This window comes from Leptinotarsa decemlineata, unplaced genomic scaffold (genome assembly GCF_025532065.1).
Source record: "Leptinotarsa decemlineata unplaced genomic scaffold, Ldec_3_MD MMD2_tig00000505_RagTag_RagTag, whole genome shotgun sequence".
Classification (NCBI taxonomy): domain Eukaryota; kingdom Metazoa; phylum Arthropoda; class Insecta; order Coleoptera; family Chrysomelidae; genus Leptinotarsa; species Leptinotarsa decemlineata.
In genome coordinates, this window is record NW_027412549.1 from 14,621,389 (window position 1) to 14,641,304 (window position 19,916).

Sequence of the window (19,916 nt, forward strand, 5' to 3'; positions counted from 1 at the left end):
AAAAAAAACATTGACTATTTTAATGAATACATTACAAATTACGCTCTTCTGTTTTCAGTCATCAACGTCTTTTCTGAAATACTCAAATTATAAATGCAGTGCCAACCCAGTTGGGATAAACACGTTTGGGAAAATGCCCTCCAGCCTTGCTGAGTTTGTGAATCTCAAGAAACCAAAGGAATACACAGCCCACTGTTTCAGAAGGTCTCCTGGATATTAAGTGGCACGGAGGATGGAAGTCTACAACAGTAGCTGAGGGTTACATCGATCAAACTTTTTTTTTATAAAAAGGTTATTGCTGAAAAAATAATCCCGACAGCTAGCTCCAGCGTTACAGCATCGTTCTCTCCACTTCAAGAATTAAATGTTAATGCCCATGAAATTATCAACTCAGATAGTTCATATATTACAAGGCTCTTCAACATCGCAAGGTATTAATATCAGCAGTTGTTCTAATTGAACTTTTCATATTAATTTTCATAAATAATTTATGTAATTAATGTGTATGATACATTTGTAACAGCATTTGATTGTATCTATATCTATTGTTCATAATAAAACTTTTTTGAAAATTGAATAATTATGTTTTGTTTATTGCCATTTGATCAAAAAAATCGTGTTAAAAGTGCTACTTTGTAAACATCCTCTTTTAATACTCTTGACAACCTTTAAAAATGGTTCTTTCAATGACAGTTGTACAAAATGAAAATTTGTTTGAGATATAGAGCTACAAAAACACAAGACATCATAATGGACAAAACTTTTGAAGCACTCTCATAGTAACAGTGTTATACTCTTGAATTGTTCGAGTACCTAACGAATCAATTTTTCATAAGCTTCAATCACTCAAGATCATGGAAACTTCAAAGTTTCAAAGTGCGGCAGCTCATCGGCAATTTTTGATATTTAATATTTATCAACTTGAAAGATTTACTACTGGTAACAGCATAGTTCGGACTCCTGCTTATACTTCGTTATTCAGATAGAAAACATGTTGGCCTCAGCATTTGCAAGGCTAATTTGATTACTTATTTTAATGAACGTCTTGAACATAATTATTCCCAAGCATGCGATTGCGACTTAACACATAATGGAACGTTGTTGTATAGATTTATTTGGTTATCTATTGATAAGTCACGTTCATAAATGCCAATGCCATCACCTATCACTTCTTGCATCGATGACGAATCTTCTTCAATCATGATCGAACAATTTCCTGTTCGATCACTGAAAATATATTTTGCAATTAGGCTCTTTCCATAATATATTTCTTCTTTCTTTCAGTTTTGGGCAACTTCTTATCGAGAAATGGAAGTGGTACCTGAGAATATGAAAAAAATTAAAAAGTTGCTGTCTCAATTTTGGGTTGTTTCTAAAGTTTCGTGCTCGGAATTCGGTGAAGTCGACTAAGGCCATTTTTGTCTTTTCCTGATTGGCAAAATTTCTGCCGGTGAGAAAGCTATAAAAAAAAAACAAAAATCCAATATACAGCGTGTAACATAAGTACGTTGAAATAGTCAAATGACGTATTCCTGAGACAATTTTAAGAAAAAAAGTCTATATGAACTTGTGTCCGAAAATGCTTCATTTCGGAGATACGGGGTGTTAAAATTGAATTTTTTGTTCGCTTTTTGAAAATAACTCTTGCAAAAAATGAGTTATTTGCACGAAATTCGGTACCCGGGGTTTTTTTTGACGTGGGAAATCATAATTTCGTAATAATTTCCATGTACCATCTAAAGGGCGCTGCGTACGCTAACATAATTTAATTCAAATTGCTCTAACTTTTTTGACAGTAAACTTCTGGTACTTTTCATGAAAAAACCTTATTCCCACACCTTTTCCAAGTAAAGAAGGTACATTTCCTCAACAACGCTGGAGGTGATCGTTTTCGAGATATTTACAATTTTTTATATCGAAGTTGCTGAGAACATTACAAGAACTAAGTGTATGGTGGATCTCGTCAAAATAAACAACTTTTTTCTATAAAATGTTTAACGAAGAATGATTAGTTTTCGAAATACAGATTGTTGAAATTTTTCAAAACATGGTAGGTTTTTGTCATAAGTTTTTGCAATTTTAGTTATTTTCATCAAACCTTATACGCAGTATACCCGTACAGACTTCTTCTAAACTGCCTATTCAATCCAAATAAAAAAAAAATTGTCAGGTTTAATTATTCAATTAGAAAGTTCTACATTTCGGAGTTTGTAAAAAAATAATTCGGAGAAGTAGAATGTTATTTATTAGGAAAATAAACATACAAAAATTGAACGAAACAACTGTTCAAAACGACGACCCCAACAGTAATACAAGCTTCTGCTCGTCTCATCAAAGAATTCCGCACCCGTTGAAAAATGCCCGGAGTATTTCTTATCGTTTCGCAGCAAGTTATGATGCGATCCCTCAACATTTCATTGTTTTCAATGGATCTAGCATCAACTAGTGATTTTAGGTGTCCCCAAAAGAAAACATCGACGGAATTGAGGTCCGGTGACCTCGGGGGCCAATGCTCAGTGCCTCCTCTTCCTATCCATCGTTGGGGATATGCTACGTCTAAAAAATTTCTTGCTATCACACTAAAATGAGCAGGAGCTCCATCGTGCATAAACCAAGAGTGATTTCGGAGACCAATGGGAACATCTTCCATAAGTTGGGGAAGCTCGTGTTCCAAAAAATGTGCGTAAGCATCTCCATTTGAACGTAAGGGGAGAAAATAGGGCCCAATTAAATAATTCCCAATTATGCCTAGCCATACATTGAAGGATAATGATAATAAGAAGTTTGCGTTATTGCATGTGGGTTAACTTCCGCCCAGATGTGGTTGTTATGGAACTTCATGATACCATTTCTTGAAAAATTAGCCTTATCTGTGTAGAAGATTTTCGATAAAATTTGCGGATGTTGATCGACTTTTCTTTGAAAAGAAAATTGTAAATATTTCGAAAACGATCACCTCCAGAGTTGTTGAGGAGGTGTACCTTTTTAACTTGAAAAAGGTGTGGAAATTAGGTTTTTTCATGAAAAGTACCAAAAGTTTACTGTCAAAAAAGTTAGGGAAGTTTGAAATGAATAATTACAGCGTACGCAGCGCCCTCTAGATGTTACATGAAAATTAATAGGAAATTATGATTTCCCACGTCAAAAAAACCTCGGGTACCGAATTTCGTGCAAATAACTCATTTTTTGCAAGAGTTATTTTCAAAAAGCGAACAAAAAAATTCAATTTCAACACCCTGTATTTCCGAAACGAAGAATTTTCGGACACAATTTCATATAGACTTTTTTTCTTAAAATTGTCTCAGGAATTCGTCACTTGAATATTTTAACGTACTTATGTTACACGATGTATAGCTGTGATGATGACGTCATTCCATTTGGATTCCAGGACATCAGCTGCAGCAGCAGGCTGTATATACTGATGATGATCTAGAGGTGATTTCGAATTGGTGTGAACGTGACCAGGTTCAATTCAATGCCAAGAAAAATCAGGCATCGGTTTTCTCCAAAAAAAGATAAATGTCGCCGAACCGGATATAATAATGTCAGGACAGACAATTCCGCTTTCTGCTTCGATCAGTTTGTTGGGGATTAAAATGGACACCAATTTGTCTTGGAACAATCATGTCGCTGGAATTGCAAAGGCTGCTTCTCAAAAGCTTGGAACACTGTTCCGAACCAGGAAACTGTACAAAGCTCAGCAACTTTTGATGCTTTATAAAGCTCAGATCAGACCTCTTTTGGAGTATTGTTCTCATGTATGGAGCTCCGCCCCCAAGCATACCCTGATACTGCTGGATTTCATCCAGAGAAGACCTATTGGTTGGAGACGCGAACATCACTAGCAACCTTGATAGCCTCTAGAACATCGAAGAAAGGTTGGAGATTTGTCTCTCCTTCATAGATACTTTCACGTAACTTGACACTTTTGATTCCGCCAAGGGCGGTACAAATCAGCAATACGCGAAGGATTATGGCTGATAATCATTTCGAGGTTCAACTCAGTACACCTCGAACTTCATTGTTTAATAGCTTTTTCATTTGTAGAACTGCGTTTATGTGAAAAAAACAGGAATGATGCTGATATAATATGTTCGTTAGCAAGAAAAAAGGAAAATGTTTTCATATAAATTGACTTTTGCAATCCACGATTCTGTAGTGACTCTATCGATTCATAGATGTCGGGGAGTGTACCTATATGTATTCTTCACATAATTTATCTGTACATATCATATGTTATCTATTGAAAGCCACCTGAAAATGATTTACTGAAAAATGAAGATATTAATATAATATATGAATTTCAAAGTCCGTATTTTGATAAACCAAAAAAAATAGGGATATATGTAATTACGATCGAGTCTGTGTGATTATCAATTGACCGCTCCATAACATTATACTTAAACATGTTTTTGTTAACATACAAAGATATCTCATTAACGGAGTTAATGATAGCCTCTTGTTGCGGGATTTAATTGAAGTAATGGTTTTCTCAAAAAGTTTCCTAGATTATGGGCCATAACCTAGGAGATTAACCAAGTGCCATAACTTATGGCACTTGAGCCGTTGAAACTGAATAGCACACATGAAATTGTTACCCATCCCTAAAATTTAGAGAAGACTCCTAGATGGTAGACAACCAGGAATACATGTCAACTCTCATCCACATCGCATACCAGAGCTGCTGCCATCTTCCATGAAACAAACAAACTCTTTGTTTTGTGGCGATATGAAATTCTCGGACACAAAGATTGGAGAGTTTTTTAGAAAATTACTCAAATTTCTTGAACGCTGAATTCTGTCGATTGATCAATTTGCGCTATATAGGCAGCATTAATTGATCAGTGTTCCTTTCGACAGTGATTTTGTTGAATAATTCGTTAGGTTAGATTAGCAACTGTCGAATTGCCTCTCTGGACAACTTTAGATATCGGTCTTTTTTGGTGGAACAACGTCTCGCGATCATTAGGGAGTCGGTAATTGGAGGTACCTAGGTTCCTATAATTTCACCGATTTGAGTAGGTATTTTATATTTCATGCCGCTCATATTTCTCTAGTAAGATCACAACAATCATGAATATCACTTACCAGGAGTTTAATCCCATATATTGGAATCATCCCGAAAGAATGAAAATTACTCGAAAGTATATCATTCGCTGGTCGCAATATTGTAGTATGTATTATCGCATCCATATAATTAAGGGAGTGAAGACCCCTTCCAGAAAGTGCGGTACTCTGTACAATCCAGCAATAGGGCTAAGAACCGCATAGCGGAATTTGCTTTTGGATTTTTTCTGTTTTCCGTACCTTTCACGGGGCTATATCTATTTTTAGTGATCAAAACTGTGAGCTACTCTCAGCAAATATTGTTTTGTTCAGGTGTTTTTTGTCCTTAGTATAAGTTTTGCATAATATGGGTCTTTAGGAGACTGGACGAAGACCTCCAATACAGTTCTCATCCACTCGTCTACTACCCTCTCATGAGAGTTTTAGAAGTGCACGAAACCCCCCATTTTTCTTGTCATATTTGCATTCTGATGTTAATACCAGGGTGGTCTCAGATGTACGCGGCCTGACCTAGAGATGGCGATAGTTGTTCGAAAAATATCGCTATATTAGAAATTGCACAATCTATAAAGCCTATGTTTCAAGTTTGAAGACGCTGAGGTATACAGTATTTGTTTGGCAGCCATCAATACCGAACATTTTCGGTAAATTTGTGAAAATGGAGAAAATTGATGATCGTTATTTGGTACTATACTTTTATTTGAAGGCCTCAGCACAACCAATATAAAACCTGAACTGGATTCTATTCTGGGTAAGTCTGCGCCTTCATTTACAACAGTAAAATATTAAGTAGCCGAGTTTAAACGAGCCCGTACGAGCTGACAAGACGAGCATCGCACTGGTGGACCAAATGAGGTAACGACTTCAGAAACGGTGAAAAAAATCCACAAAGCGGTACTGAATGGTCGTCGACTGAAAATGCGCGAGCTAGCAGACTGTCTGAATTCTTGAATACCAGAAACAATGAAACTCCTTCAATTTATTCGGACATTGAAGAAAGTAACGAATGGTCAAAGTTTATTAATTACGTTATACATGTCTTTAATCTACGATCATAGGTGTGGTTTGTGGACATTAATAATAATAAAACATACACCTATTTGTAACATCATCATTATACTTATGATGTCAGTATCAAAATGGGAATCAACAAAATCATCAGCCACCGAATACTATTTCCAAGTGAGGCCGAAACGCTTCGGTTTGTGGTATCATTAGAGCTTTTTCCGTTTGCTGCATTGCTAACAACACAAGAAGAAATATTTTCAAATACTTTGATTAATTTTTTATAGGCCATATCAACATCATATTTCGAGCAAGATTCAAAAGTTTCTTCCAAACTCTTCCAGTTGTACATTAAGATGGACCAGTCGTATCCAGCTTCATTGGGAATTTTCTGAAGGATGTTTTCGACATTTTGAAAAACCTGAAAGAGTGAAACAGATTTCCTTATGAAAGTCAAAAGAGTTACTTTGAGAACCATGTCAAAGCACAACTTATAGTTACTGAAATATCAGTTGAATGAGACTGATTTTATCTACTATGCATTTCATCTACTGCGCAATTTGAATGGAAAAATATATCAACACTCAATCTGGGTCGAATTTCCGGAATAAAATTTTTCCACGACACAGTAGAATAAATATACTTCGTGAAATCGAGCTACAAAAACACAAAACAGAAAAACATTTTCAAACAACCTGATATTCATTCAACGCTCTATGTTCTTAAAGTCTCCTTCGAAGTGAACAACTAGAAAAATCCTTTTAAAAAGGACAAAATATCGAATAAAAAGCACTGAGAATAATTTACCTTATTTCCCATTCCATTACAAGGTTAGGTTAGGTTAGGTTAAGTCCAAAGTGACTGGGTCTATTCGACAACCCGCAACCCGCAAGGGTTCATTGTGGATCAGAGATATTCACACTCGACCACTTCTTAACGAAGCCGATTAGTTTGTATGGTGAGTGGTCTTTCAGGTCAGATGGTAAGAGTACGGCTCTGCCGTACTTGTAGGAAGACCTGTTAGACAGTGATGGACCTGTGAGACAGTGAATTGGAGTGAGCTAATCCTGGAAGATTCTGCCAGAAGTCCATAAATCTTTTTGCCATGCAGGTGTTCAATCTTTGTTTGGCAAAGCGCAAAGCGATAAAAAAAGCGATTTATTTCCATCAGGAGTACCCAGTTACAGGAAATGCTATTATTACAGAGTATATATATGGAATGAAATATTATAATAATGGAATATAGAAATGAATAAAAGTAAATGCTAAAACAAAGTATATATAAAATATTCGTATAACTACCCAACCAGCAAAATTGGTTTATAATTCCATGGTGTTGCAACAGTTTTATTTTATTAGTATTTTATAATTACTTCCAAAATGCTAATTGATTATATTAGATAATCGGTGAACACAATACAGTTGTAAGCAATAAAAGTGTTCTATAGATTTGTCATAGAAACGTTTATAAAATAAAATTAAAAAGCCATTATGAAATAGTCAGAAAATTATCACAGAAACGTTTTTGCAACTAACTTATAAAACTTATAATCCTACAAAAGTAAATTGTTATGTAGCAGTTTTATAACACTTTTCTGCGAGATTTTTATGATAGTTATAAAAGTATATTGAGCTCATTTTATATATATATATATATATATATTTATTTTTAAAATATATATATATATATATATATATATATATATATATATATATATATATATATATATATATATATATATATATATATATATATATATTATATATATTTTAAGTTTCATGTAGCTTCAATGAAATTATTTTATTGGAATGCTTTCAGATACTAGGTATTTTATTTTCATTACCATATTGTCACTTCAATGATAATTTACCAACTATTTTATAGTATGGTATATTAATTACAATTCAAAAACAGTAATATAACTGTTATGAAATCAAATTGCTTTTGCTAATATATATTTGCTGCCACCAAGAATAAAATGCAGCATTTAAGAACAACCAGCTGACATCGATTCCTAATCACATCTTTGAAAAATTCTTCAAAATTGTAGTTATGTTTAGTAAGAATATTTTTGTTCAGTTATTCTAGTGGGACACCATCGATATCGTGGTGGAAATTAGTTATTCAGCAATAAAATGAATAATAACTCAATGGCGGCCATTTTGAACATTTATTGGGGGGTATATAATAGTTTTAGATTCAGTTCGAGGTGCTTCAAATAGACGAAGAAATGACTTGGTAATCCATAAAAAAACTTTCTGGAAGCTTTGAGTCGCCCTGTATATTGGAAATACTAAAAAACACTTTGAACTATCCCACCTAACCTAGTGCTTCAATTTTTTTTGCGAAAAAGCACAAAAAGGGTATTATAATGGTTAAAACCCATCGTTTAGCCTTTATAATCGATGAAAGAAACTTTTTACCCAAAACATCCCGACAGATAATATTTATCCATACTATATGTGAGAAATCCTTCATGCATACAAGCACTTTTGTAGAAACCTACAGATTTAAAAGTAGTCCGACTCTGCCGCAATACCATCACTCCCAGAACTAAGTGTTTCTTAACTGTTTTATAGGGGTAACATAGTAGCTAAAATACGTTGAACTGCTACTGATACCAATTTATTTTATAGAACGACGCCATTTTAAATGATAGCGATCCGGGATACTGAAATTAGTTGAAAATATGAAATACCGCACATATAGTGATATTTACAGCTGAAAAATACATAAATATTATAACATTATATTATTTAGAATGAAGTGAGTTGAGTTTGTGACTAGAAAATTGATACCTCGATAGAGTGAATTTTTGTATAAATAATAATTTTACCGAAAACATTTATAAATGAGTGGCGCGCTTAAATTTTGCTAATCATAGGCTATATATTTGTCAATAAAATTTCATTTGCAGTAAAAATATCAATCTTCGAAACACAAACAATGTCTTTAACAGTTTAATGAGTGCAAAAGTGGAATTTTAAAATGGCTTCAACCTTAATATTTCTTAGTTTTCAGTTGGTGACATATCAATTATATTTTCCTAGTGTCCAATACAAAATCACTTCTTGCGTCTTCAAGAAAGCATTTTTAACACTTTTTCATTTTATTGTTATCGTTTTCGGCTGTATTATATTTTATAACACCTACTTGGAACTACTTAAAAACTCTAATAAAACTGTCTTCTGATTATTTTATAGGTATCGCTTAAATATGTTGCAAAAGTGCAGTAAGGGAAATCTTTACAAAACTACATTTCAAGAGTGTCAGACAAATTTTATAGTAACTGCCAAAATGTTTATAAAATTATTTTGTAGTGTTTGTAAAAGGCCTTACAAAATATTGATAATAACTATAATATTTATAAAACGGTGCCAATTTCCTATTTATAGAAGTTTTATAAACACATTGAAAACATTTATGGGAGAAATGTAGTTTTATAATTTTTTTTCTCCGAAACGTTTCCGCAACTATTATAAAATACGAAATTGCTAGTTGAGTAGAATTTCAAAAGAGGAATGTAAAATTGAGTATATAATACAAAAAGTTACAAATTATGCAATCTAACAGTACTGACACAAACGTTATAGTATTATTAAAAGTGATTGTGGATACAAAATACCAAAGTGTTCAGAGAGTTGAAATGAATATCGCAATGTTCACAGAATTTATTGAAGCTACTGCACATAAAATTCAATGGTGATCGTGGCATAATATTTGAGCGTGATGCTTCGCAATACAATATCAGATTGTGTCGAGCTTTACTTCTTGGTACTAAGAAATTGATCTTGGTAAAACAACCGTACTGTCAATATTGTTGTTTGGTAATCTATGCAGGAATTTTATACCAAGGATAACTCTTCTATTTTCCAAAGATGTCATATCAAATCGTGTCAACTGAATGTTATGATCGATGCCTCTCGTGGGGTATTGTAGATGAACTTTTAGACATAAGTATTTTAGGAACTTCCTTTGCACGCTCTCAATTGATGTTTTTTGGCAGTCGTAAACAAACTGGATTCCATAACACAGAGCCATACTCTAACTTAGATATGGCATACGCAAACTATAGCAATTTGAAGGTGGCAATACTTTTCAAGTTTTTGCTATTTCTGTAAATGAATAAGAGCATCCTATTTGCATCAGCAGTCATATTCCTTATATGTGTTGTAAATGTTAATTTACTGTCGTATATTATATCAAGATCTTTTATCTCATGTACGCGGTTGATTGTAGTTTTGTTGATTGAATAATCGTACGTTAAAGTTCGATTTTTCATTGTAAATGATATTATTTTATAGTTGGATACGTTCAGTTGTAGACGATTAACATTACACCAAAGTTTGATTACATCTAATTCATGTTGTACACGTTGGCAGTCAGTAATGTCGTCGATTTTATAATATAGCTTCAGGTCGTCTGCAAATAGTAGGCTAGGAATATTCCAAGAGGTTGCCAAGTCATTAATAAAAATTTAAAATAAAAGAGGTTCAAGATTAGAACCTTGTGGTACCCCAGATGTAACTACCTACTGGGCCGATTTGACAGATTCATATTCGACGAATTGTGTTGTGTTAAATGATATGATATGATTCAATTAAAGTTTGCAGTTGGTTAGAGAGTTCCAATTTTGTCAATTTGCTGAGAAGAACGTAATGGTCTATTTGATCGAAGGCTTTTTGAAAGTTTAAATAAACCGTGTTAGGAATCACACGTTAAAAGGTAAGACCTCGTTAGTCCTTAGCTCGCACAAGTTTCTCAACTTCTGAGAGTTGTCGTTCGTATGGGGGCGACAGCTGATTAACAGAAAAACAGATTTTAAACAGATTTAAACATAGTCTTGTTTTTGCTTGTCCAGGTACGTACAGAGATATTGATTTAAATATGCAAGATTTGCCATACATGATCTTTGTTGTAAGAAACCATGCTGAGTAGGAGAAATACATTTTTGAATATGGGAGTGCATAACATTCTGCACACATATCTCGAAGAGTTTAAAAAAGTTACGTGAAATTGAAATTGCCCTGTAGTTTTTTATATCGCTAGAGTCGTCTTTTTTCAATATCGGACAAATTAGAGCCGTTTTCCACTGCTCAGGGAAGGCACAAGTTGATAAAAGTAAGTTGAATATGCCTATTAGAGGTATAGAGAGAAGGTCGATACAGTCCTTTATCACAAGACTAGGTACATTGTCAACGCCTGCGGTGGGTTTATCTCTTAATTTTTTTGAAGCAGTAATAATATCGATTTTAGAAAAGTCAGGGATGTTTAATGTGTCTAAATCAGAATCATGAGAATTTTCACAAAGCATATTCTCGTCCGAAACCAACACTTATGAAGTACTTGACGAATTCATTGACAATATCCCCAGGCTTATCAAATACCTCATACCGATATACGCGAATGACCTTTTTTACTGTGTATGAAAGACCAGAAAGTCGAGCTGTCAGATAAAATATTATTTTCAGCTAAGTTTGTAAATTGGCTATATGCTGCTTTTATTTTAGTTTTGACAGTTTTTGTCAGATCCGAGAATTGATTTTGATAAAATTCTGTTTTATATTTCTTGTAGTTTTTAAATGCTAATTCCTTTTTCTTTATACATATAGCTGATAACGTGGGCGTCGAACCATAGGGGAAATTTACGTGTTTTTAATGATCTCAGTGGAACTGTTTGTAAGAAGATGCTGTATAATTTTTGATATAATAAATCACATGCCGAGTCGATGTCAGTACATTCAGAAACGTCACACCATTCAATTGTTCTGATCAGTTCATACATAGCTGAAAAGTTTGCTTTGCGAAAATTAAATTGCTCAGTAGCATCTGTTGTATTAATAGCATTAATAGTCATTCATATGAGGAGTACGACAGTTCAATGAAATAGAAAGTGCAGGATGATGAACGTCTATGTTAATAAAAGGTTGATCACATTTCGAGACGATACAATCTTCACAGTTGGTTATAACTAGATCCAGTTTGCGATTATTAATATTCGTTATCGAGTTGTACTGTTGAGATTCAGTTGCTTGCATGAAGTTGAGGATGTACTGAAATTTGTTATCACTCCAATGCAAAGTCTATATGCAGTCCATCTAGCCTCTCTCTCCAGAAAAATGTGGAGAGGAGGTAGATACAGAGGATCTCTATGATAACGGTGCAGTACTGATGGCACCACAGTCCTATCAATGTTAGCCAGATAGCTTCACCTGTGAAGTCTTCGGCTACCAGGCAATTGCACCATAAGTGATCATTGGTCTGACAATCATCACATAAATTCAATTGATTTGTTTGGGACCTAAACCGTAAGTTTTACCACAAATCTTTCGACATGTCCATAGAGACAGTTTGACTTTGTGTAAAACTTTTTCCAAGTGAGCGTTCCAGGTGAGTTTTTTATCAAGGACAATGCCAAGATATTTCACCTCCGTCCAAATGGAATGACCTCACCATTGAGGAAAAGTGGCGTTAGATCGTCCAATTTTCTCTTCACATACAAGAACTCAGAATTTCATCAATAAATTTCCAATTTTAAACAAAAACTTTGTTATTCAGTGACAACACCATGAGAGCAAACAGCATGATAAAATCGCCAGTGCGTAGGACGATTGGTTTTGTTGTTTGCATAAGTCCAAAATTTGAACATTATCATTATCTAAGTCAATGATGTGTTTTGAAAGAATGCAGATTCAATCTTTCAGTTTTCTACTCATTTGTTCAACGTACTTCTTTACACAACTGGAACAAGGGATGCAATAAACCACATTAAATCAATTCATAACATCTTCTGGGTCTTTCAATTTCGAAGGAAGGAAGATTAAAACTCTTCCTCTTTGAAGATGATCACTTGGTGATCGAAACACGTGTCGAAGTGTTGAAATAATGGTTTGGTATTGGGAAAAAACTCCAGTAATATTCACTATCTAGATGAGTTATTTGAGAATAAAAATGAAGATTAAAAATCAGAAGAGATCTGTAAGTTTGAGACAGAAACAGCAAATAAAAATCTTAAAGAAGAAGAGTTTTCCGGTTTGCAACTGATGGGATGTATCAATAAGTGTGGCTCTGAATAGCGATGTTTTTGTAGAGTACTTGAGTAATCAGTAATGCATTTGAAAAGAACTTAAGGATGTTTTCTGATCGGATGTTTATGTACAAGATATTTTTTAAATATGTGAACTATTTTTCATGTCTTTTTTTCTACAGTTTCGGCTTCTAATATGTGTATATTCATTTCAATTATCAGATTTTTGTTTACTCTTCCTCTTGAGTGTTTATTTACATTTATAACAACGATACAAATACAATACAAATATATGCATATTCATAATAGTGTGAACATAGATATGCAATTTTTTGTTGTTGTTGATAGAGTTGAGCGGGGGAGAAATAGAATCATACAGTGTTAGCTGAAAGAAGTATTTTGAAGATGGCTATGTTGAAGAATATATGCTTTTGAGTCTGCTTTAAATTTATGAAGATTTTACATTCTTTCAGTTCGCTTGGGAGGCTGTTGTATATTTTTGGGCCAAAATAAAAGATATTTCTTTGAGTGTGAGTTTTGCTGAATCTAGGAACTTTCAGTGTGAGATCAGTGGTATATTTCGTGGCTCTAAGGGATTTTTTATTTTGCAAATGTCGTTAATATAAATGAGAACAAGTAATGGACCCAGTACCGTACCCTGAGGAACACCTGTGATAACTATTGAGGGTTTGCTTGATACATTTTTTATTTTTACTCTTTGAGTCCCTCCAATCAGGTAACTGGTAAATAAATCTAGCACTGGACCTCTTATTTCGTTGTCTGATAACTTGTTAAGCAGTATATGGCGCGATACAGTGTCGAAAGCTTTGGCTACATCGAGAAAGACAACTAAACATTTAGTCAGTACGAACGGTGGAACCTACATCAATCAGGACCAGGCAAAAACGGCCTTCGTCGACTTCATCGGATCCTGAGCACCCAATATCAATTCTAATGGGTTCAATCGATGGTACTATGTGAAAAAAACCTGAAACAGGTCGATTTTCATTCTTAAATTGACAATTTACAGTATGAAAATATTATCCCCCTCCAGCACCCCTTCTGAATTATAAGCACCCCCTCAAAAATTTTAAATAGCAAAGGAGGTCGTGTGGCACCTTGTTGGAAAGGGATTTTAGTCCTCTGTTCAGCAATATGAAGTTTTTTAAGTTTGGTGTAATCATAACTGAGAAAAGTAATTTTTACAATTGAATTAAATGTTCAAAATGACCACCATTATTCACTTCTTGACAATAACCTGATCTATTAAACAGTCCATCCCTGTAACCCGCTCCTTACTAACTTTGAATCCTGGAAAAAATCTTTGAAGATACTAAAATATTAGACAAAAAGCCAAATAAACAATTGATATGAATCTAGTAGGCTGTTGTCATATAGGTATTTAAAGTTACTAAAAGACGTCACTATAATATTAAATTTAATTATGGCTCATTTGTCCGAGACTCAAAGAATAGACATTTTAATTATGATTGGTTGTGGTAATAAAACAAGAACTCAAAAGGAGTGTCGCAGTGTACATTAGCAAAATTGAAAAAAGTTTCGTGAACATGTAAAAAATATTGAAAAACCAGGTAGAAATGTTCAATTTATTGATGAAAAAAAGTTAGATGTACTTCTAGAGATTGGGGAAAATCCACATGACAACTCGAGAACTTGCCGCTGACAATGATGTAAGTAAATCATCTATTTTGAGAGTTTTGCATAAAGAAAAATACCACCAAGAGTTAAATGAAGATGATCCTGATAGAAGGCAAGAATTCTGTGAATTGATGATGGACAGAATGAACGCAAATCTGCAGTTCATAAACAAAATAGTGTTTTCTGATGAAGCGACCTTTCATTTAAACAGAACAGTTAACAGACAGAACTGTAGATATTGGAACAGAGAAAATCCTCACTGGATGTGTGCGACTCACACTCAATATCCTAAAAAAGTTAACGTTTGGGCTGGTGTGATTAACAATAAAAGTGTTGGCCCTTATTTTTTTGAGGGCACTGTTAAGGGTGAGGTTCATCTAGATTTTTTGATTAATTTTTCAGTGCCTACATTACAAATACATTTTCCCGATGGTAATCATCCAAATGAGATAGATCAAACTATTTACTACCAACAAGACGGAGCTCCACCGCATTTTCCACGTACAGTTAAAAATTATTTAAACGAGGTTTTTCGCAATAGGTGGATTGGAAGACGTGGAACTATCGAATGGCCGGCTAGATCCCCCGATTTGATTCCTCTCGATTACTTCTTATGGGGTTATTTAAAATCTAAAGTATATTTTGATAGACCAAACAATATTGCTGATTTAAAAGTTAGGATAAAGGAAGAAATCAACAAAATAACCCCCGAGGTCACAAAATGTTGTACGAGAATTCCAAAATCGCCTCGGTTATTGTCAAAAAGTTAAATGGTGGTCATTTTGAACAAATAATTTAATTGTAAAGTACATTGAAAAATACATTCCAAATATTATGTGGCATTATTATCTTCATTCTACGTAAAGTTTTGTGATATCTAGAGAAATTATCAAAATTTTACATCCTTAAAATCAATTTTCTCAGTTATGATTGCACCACACTTAAAAAACTTTATATTGCTGAACAGAGGACTAAACTCCCTTTCTAACAAGGTGCCACACGACCCTCTTTGCTATTTAAAATTTTCGAGGGGGTGCTTATAATTCAGAAGGGGTGCTGGAGGGGGATACTATTTTCATACTGTGAATTGTCAATTAAAGAATGAAAATCGACCTGTTTCGGGTTTTTTTCACATAGTACAAAATAACGCTGAAAATGAATTTATTCCATACATATGGACCGCACTGTACATATAATAATGACACAATGTCAGTTATATTCCACTCAAAAAATTAATATTCCAGTTAGAATAAATTGTGCTAGAACATAAATATTTAGATATATTGTTGAAGGGTGGTCGAAATTACGTTTGCAACTTACATCAACGGTGCAGTTGAATACCTTCTCAATTGTGCCCGTACATTTTTTTAGTTGACCTGTCGCTGCTCTAACTTCTTTTTGAACTCTTTGTAGATCACTACAAATGAATTGAGTGACATTAGTTATTGGAATCGTATTTCCTGCGATGCATCTTGCGATATTCGATGAGGTTTGAAGAGGAACATCTTTTAGAGCACCTTTATTGTTTATTATACAATCTATGACTAGTTGAAGATCGGTATTGGCATCTGAAAAATTTAAAATTTGTTAGATTTTTCTCGGAAGGGAAGGGAAGGGAAGGGAAGGGAAGGGAAGGGAAGGGAAGGGAAGGGAAGGGAAGGGAAGGGAAGGGAAGGGAAGGGAAGGGAAGGGAAGGGAAGGGAAGGGAAGGGAAGGGAAGGGAAGGGAAGGGAAGGGAAGGGAAGGAAAGGAAATAGAATAGAATAGAATAGAATAGAATAGAATAGAATAGAATAGAATAGAATAGAATAGAATAGAATAGAATAGAATAGAATAGAATAGAATAGAATAGAATAGAATAGAATAGAATAGAATAGAATAGAATAGAATAGAATAGAATAGAATAGAATAGAATAGAATAGAATAGAATAGAATAGAATAGAATAGAATAGAATAGAATAGAATAGAATAGAATAGAATAGAATAGAATAGAATAGAATAGAATAGAATAGAATAGAATAGAATAGAATAGAATAGAATAGAATAGAATAGAATAGAATAGAATAGAATAGAATAGAATAGAATAGAATAGAATAGAATATAATAGAATATTCATTAAACATCTCAAGTGTAGCTAGTACATATGGCACGTCATAATATAGTTGTAAATTGAAATACAATAAATAAATAAAATGAAGAAATAAATTCTACGCAAATCACATATGGATTTTATAAAAATGTACAGTCATAGCAACATATTGAAAAAAACATTTACAGGGACATTTACAGGAAATCCTTGTGAAAACCTTGTAAACATTCACACTGTAGGTTCTGGTAAATGCCTGCCGAGATACAACTACTATCCCGGTTACTACCACGTTGGATATTGAATTATCCGACAGATGTTAATGCAATATAGTCTTGGAGATGTTTCTTATCCACCCACATCCAAACAGCAAAGTGTCTGGGAGTCACTCATTTTCAACGCGGCTTAACCAAGGAAACCTGTTGCAAAGACTGTTGTCCAGTTAAAAACAATACTCACTTTGTTTAATTGACATCAGTTCACTTTCAATTTTACTCCAGATGAAATTAACTCCTAATCTGTTGATGGTGCCGAATTGATTTAAAGAGAGTTCCAAATTGTTATGTAAATATCGTGATATGTTTTTGATGAAGAGAAGACCGTCGTCTACAATTTTTTCTGTTGTTGCTATCCACTCCTTCAGAAAGTCCAATAGAGATTCATCTATTGATTGGGCCTGAAACTGTTGAACAATTTCAAATTGCAACTTCTTTGTTTAAAATATCTCCATTATTCAAATGCACTCTATCTTTCTAATTGTTTTCAATCAACTGAAGATGATATTATCTCGATCAACTTTGATGATGCGGATAAAGTAACTGCTAGATGAGGTGAAAATTTTGTAGGCTAACACACAGATTGAATCTATCTGATTTTCAGTTAACCCTAACCTTAAAATGACATGTGTACGAATTTCACAGCTGTCGGACTATCAGCTTGTGGGATAGACAATTTTGAGTGGAGCAACTTCTGTTAGTTTGAAGAAAATGGATAAAACAGAATTTCGTGTGTTGGTGAAAAATTCTATTGAATCCAAATCTTATTCAGACTTTGCACCAGGAAAATCGACCGTTGATAAGAAGTTTGCTAGGTTTAAACGAGATGAAATCAGCACCGAGGACACAAAATAGTTTTGGATGACCGCGAAGTGAAGTTGATCGAGATAGCTGAGGCTCTGAAGATATCAGAGGAGCGTGTTGGACATATCTTGCATGAATTTCGGTATACGAAAGCTATGTTCAAAGTGGGTACCGCGCGTGCTCACAATCGACCTGAGTACTGTTTGTAGCTGTTCCACTATGAAAAACTCAAATATATGCGTCGATATGTGACAATGGATGAAACATGGCTCTATCATTTCACACCAGAATCAAAATAATCGTCATCTGATCAATCACCTCAACAATAATGGATTCTATACAATTGCATATGCAGATGACATATAGTAGGCTAGGAATATTCAAAGAGGTTGCCAAGTCATTAATAAAAATTAAAAATAATAGAGGTCCAAGATTGGAACCTTGTGGTACCCCAAATGTATCTACGCATTGGGCCGATTTGAGAGATTCATATTCGACGAATTGTTTTCTGTTTATTAGATATGATTCAATCAGAGTGAGCAGTTGGTTAGAGAGTCCGAATTTTGTCAATTTGCTGAGAAGAACGTAATGGTCTATTTGATCGAAGGCTTTTTGGAAGTCTAAATGAACAACATCGACTTGTTTTTGCTTGTCCAGGTACGTATAGAAATATCGATTTAAACATGCAAGATTTGTCATACATGATCTTTGTTGAACGAAACCCTGCTGAGTAGGAGAAATAACTTTTTGAATATGGGAGTACATAACATTCTGCACACATATCTCGAAGAGTTTAAAAAAGTTACGTAAGTTACGCACACAAGGAAAGGATGGACGATGATTTAAGAGGACAACTCCTCGGGAGGATGTACATTGGGTCAGATGTGGCCTGAGTGCATCACTGCACGTGATGAACCGACTCCAAAGTGTACAAAAACACAATAGTCGGCTGGCAAGGTTATGGTATCAGTATTTTGGGATACGCATGGTATAATATTCATGGACTTTCTTCGAAAGAAAGAAAAAACCATCAACAGCGACTATTACCTAGAGTTAGCGGAACGTTTGAAGGACGAAATCGTGGAAAAATGGCTCCATTTGAAGACAAAAAAGTGCTGTTTCATCAATGAAAACGATGTGGCGGAATTGCATGAATTGGGCTTCGAATTGCTTCATCATCCACTGCTGTCTCCAGATCTGACCCCCAGCGACTTTTTCCTGTCCTCAGACCTCAAGAAAATGCTCGTTGAAAAGAATTTAGCGCCGATGATCGTCGAAACTGAGACCTATTTTGAGGCTGCAGACAAATGGTAGATACTATAAAAATGGTGTCGAGAAATTTTATGATCGCTATAATCGTTGTACCGCCTTCGTAGGCAACTATATTCAATGATGAATATAAAAAATATTACATAAATGCACTGTTTCTCACAGAAAAGCAATATTTCATCATAATCAAGTGACTAAGATAACTACAGAGAGTTGAGGTAAAGTAGCGGCCATTCATACTGGTATATCCTCAATTTCAGCTACATCTGTCCCCCTACACTAGTTACTACAACAAAATAACATGTGAAATTTACAAAAAAAAAAAAATCAGAGAAATTAATGTTCTTCACTTGATTTTGGGTGTGAAACTTTCCACAATCTTTAAAAAAACATTGATGAGTGGAATTTGGAACTCCTAACTTGTGGCTTGGATTGCATATATTATATAATGAAATGAGTTTAAAAAAAGACTGTAAAGACTTACTTGTCTAGTCTCTTGTTCGTCCCCGACCTTGGCATCACAAAAAGAATTTTCTGCAGCGGTTGCATGAATTTTCTGATATTGTCATGACAGTATCACTGTTAACTCGACTTCTTTGTTATTGTTTAATTATTGCTATTTCCAGGTTGAGTTGGAAAAAAGCCTCAGCCTATTCCTTTATACTGAAAGTTGTTTCATTTTTCCTCTTCTATCTATTTTGATTATACTTTTATGATAAAGAA

General features: G+C 34.2%; 1 protein-coding gene across 1 annotated transcript; it reads right to left on the minus strand.

Moving 5' to 3' along the window:
- Positions 1–6,071: 6,071 nt before the first annotated feature.
- On the minus strand, positions 6,072–17,560 carry LOC111509821 (uncharacterized). Its single transcript, XM_074174040.1, has 3 exons — positions 17,305–17,560; positions 16,080–16,327; positions 6,072–6,493 (listed from the first exon to the last, which is right to left on the minus strand). The coding sequence occupies exons 1-3, from the start codon at positions 17,318–17,320 to the stop codon at positions 6,188–6,190; spliced, it is 570 nt and encodes a 189-aa protein (XP_074030141.1). The 5' UTR covers positions 17,321–17,560; the 3' UTR covers positions 6,072–6,187.
- Between the last annotated feature and the right edge of the window lie 2,356 nt (positions 17,561–19,916).

Excerpts from the sequence above, each read along its gene's own strand:
- LOC111509821 (XM_074174040.1), bottom strand. Across the intron at positions 6,494-16,079 it reads TATTCAACTGCACCGTTGAT|GTTTTTCAAAATGTCGAAAA; the intron begins GTAAGTTGCAAA and ends TCACTCTTTCAG.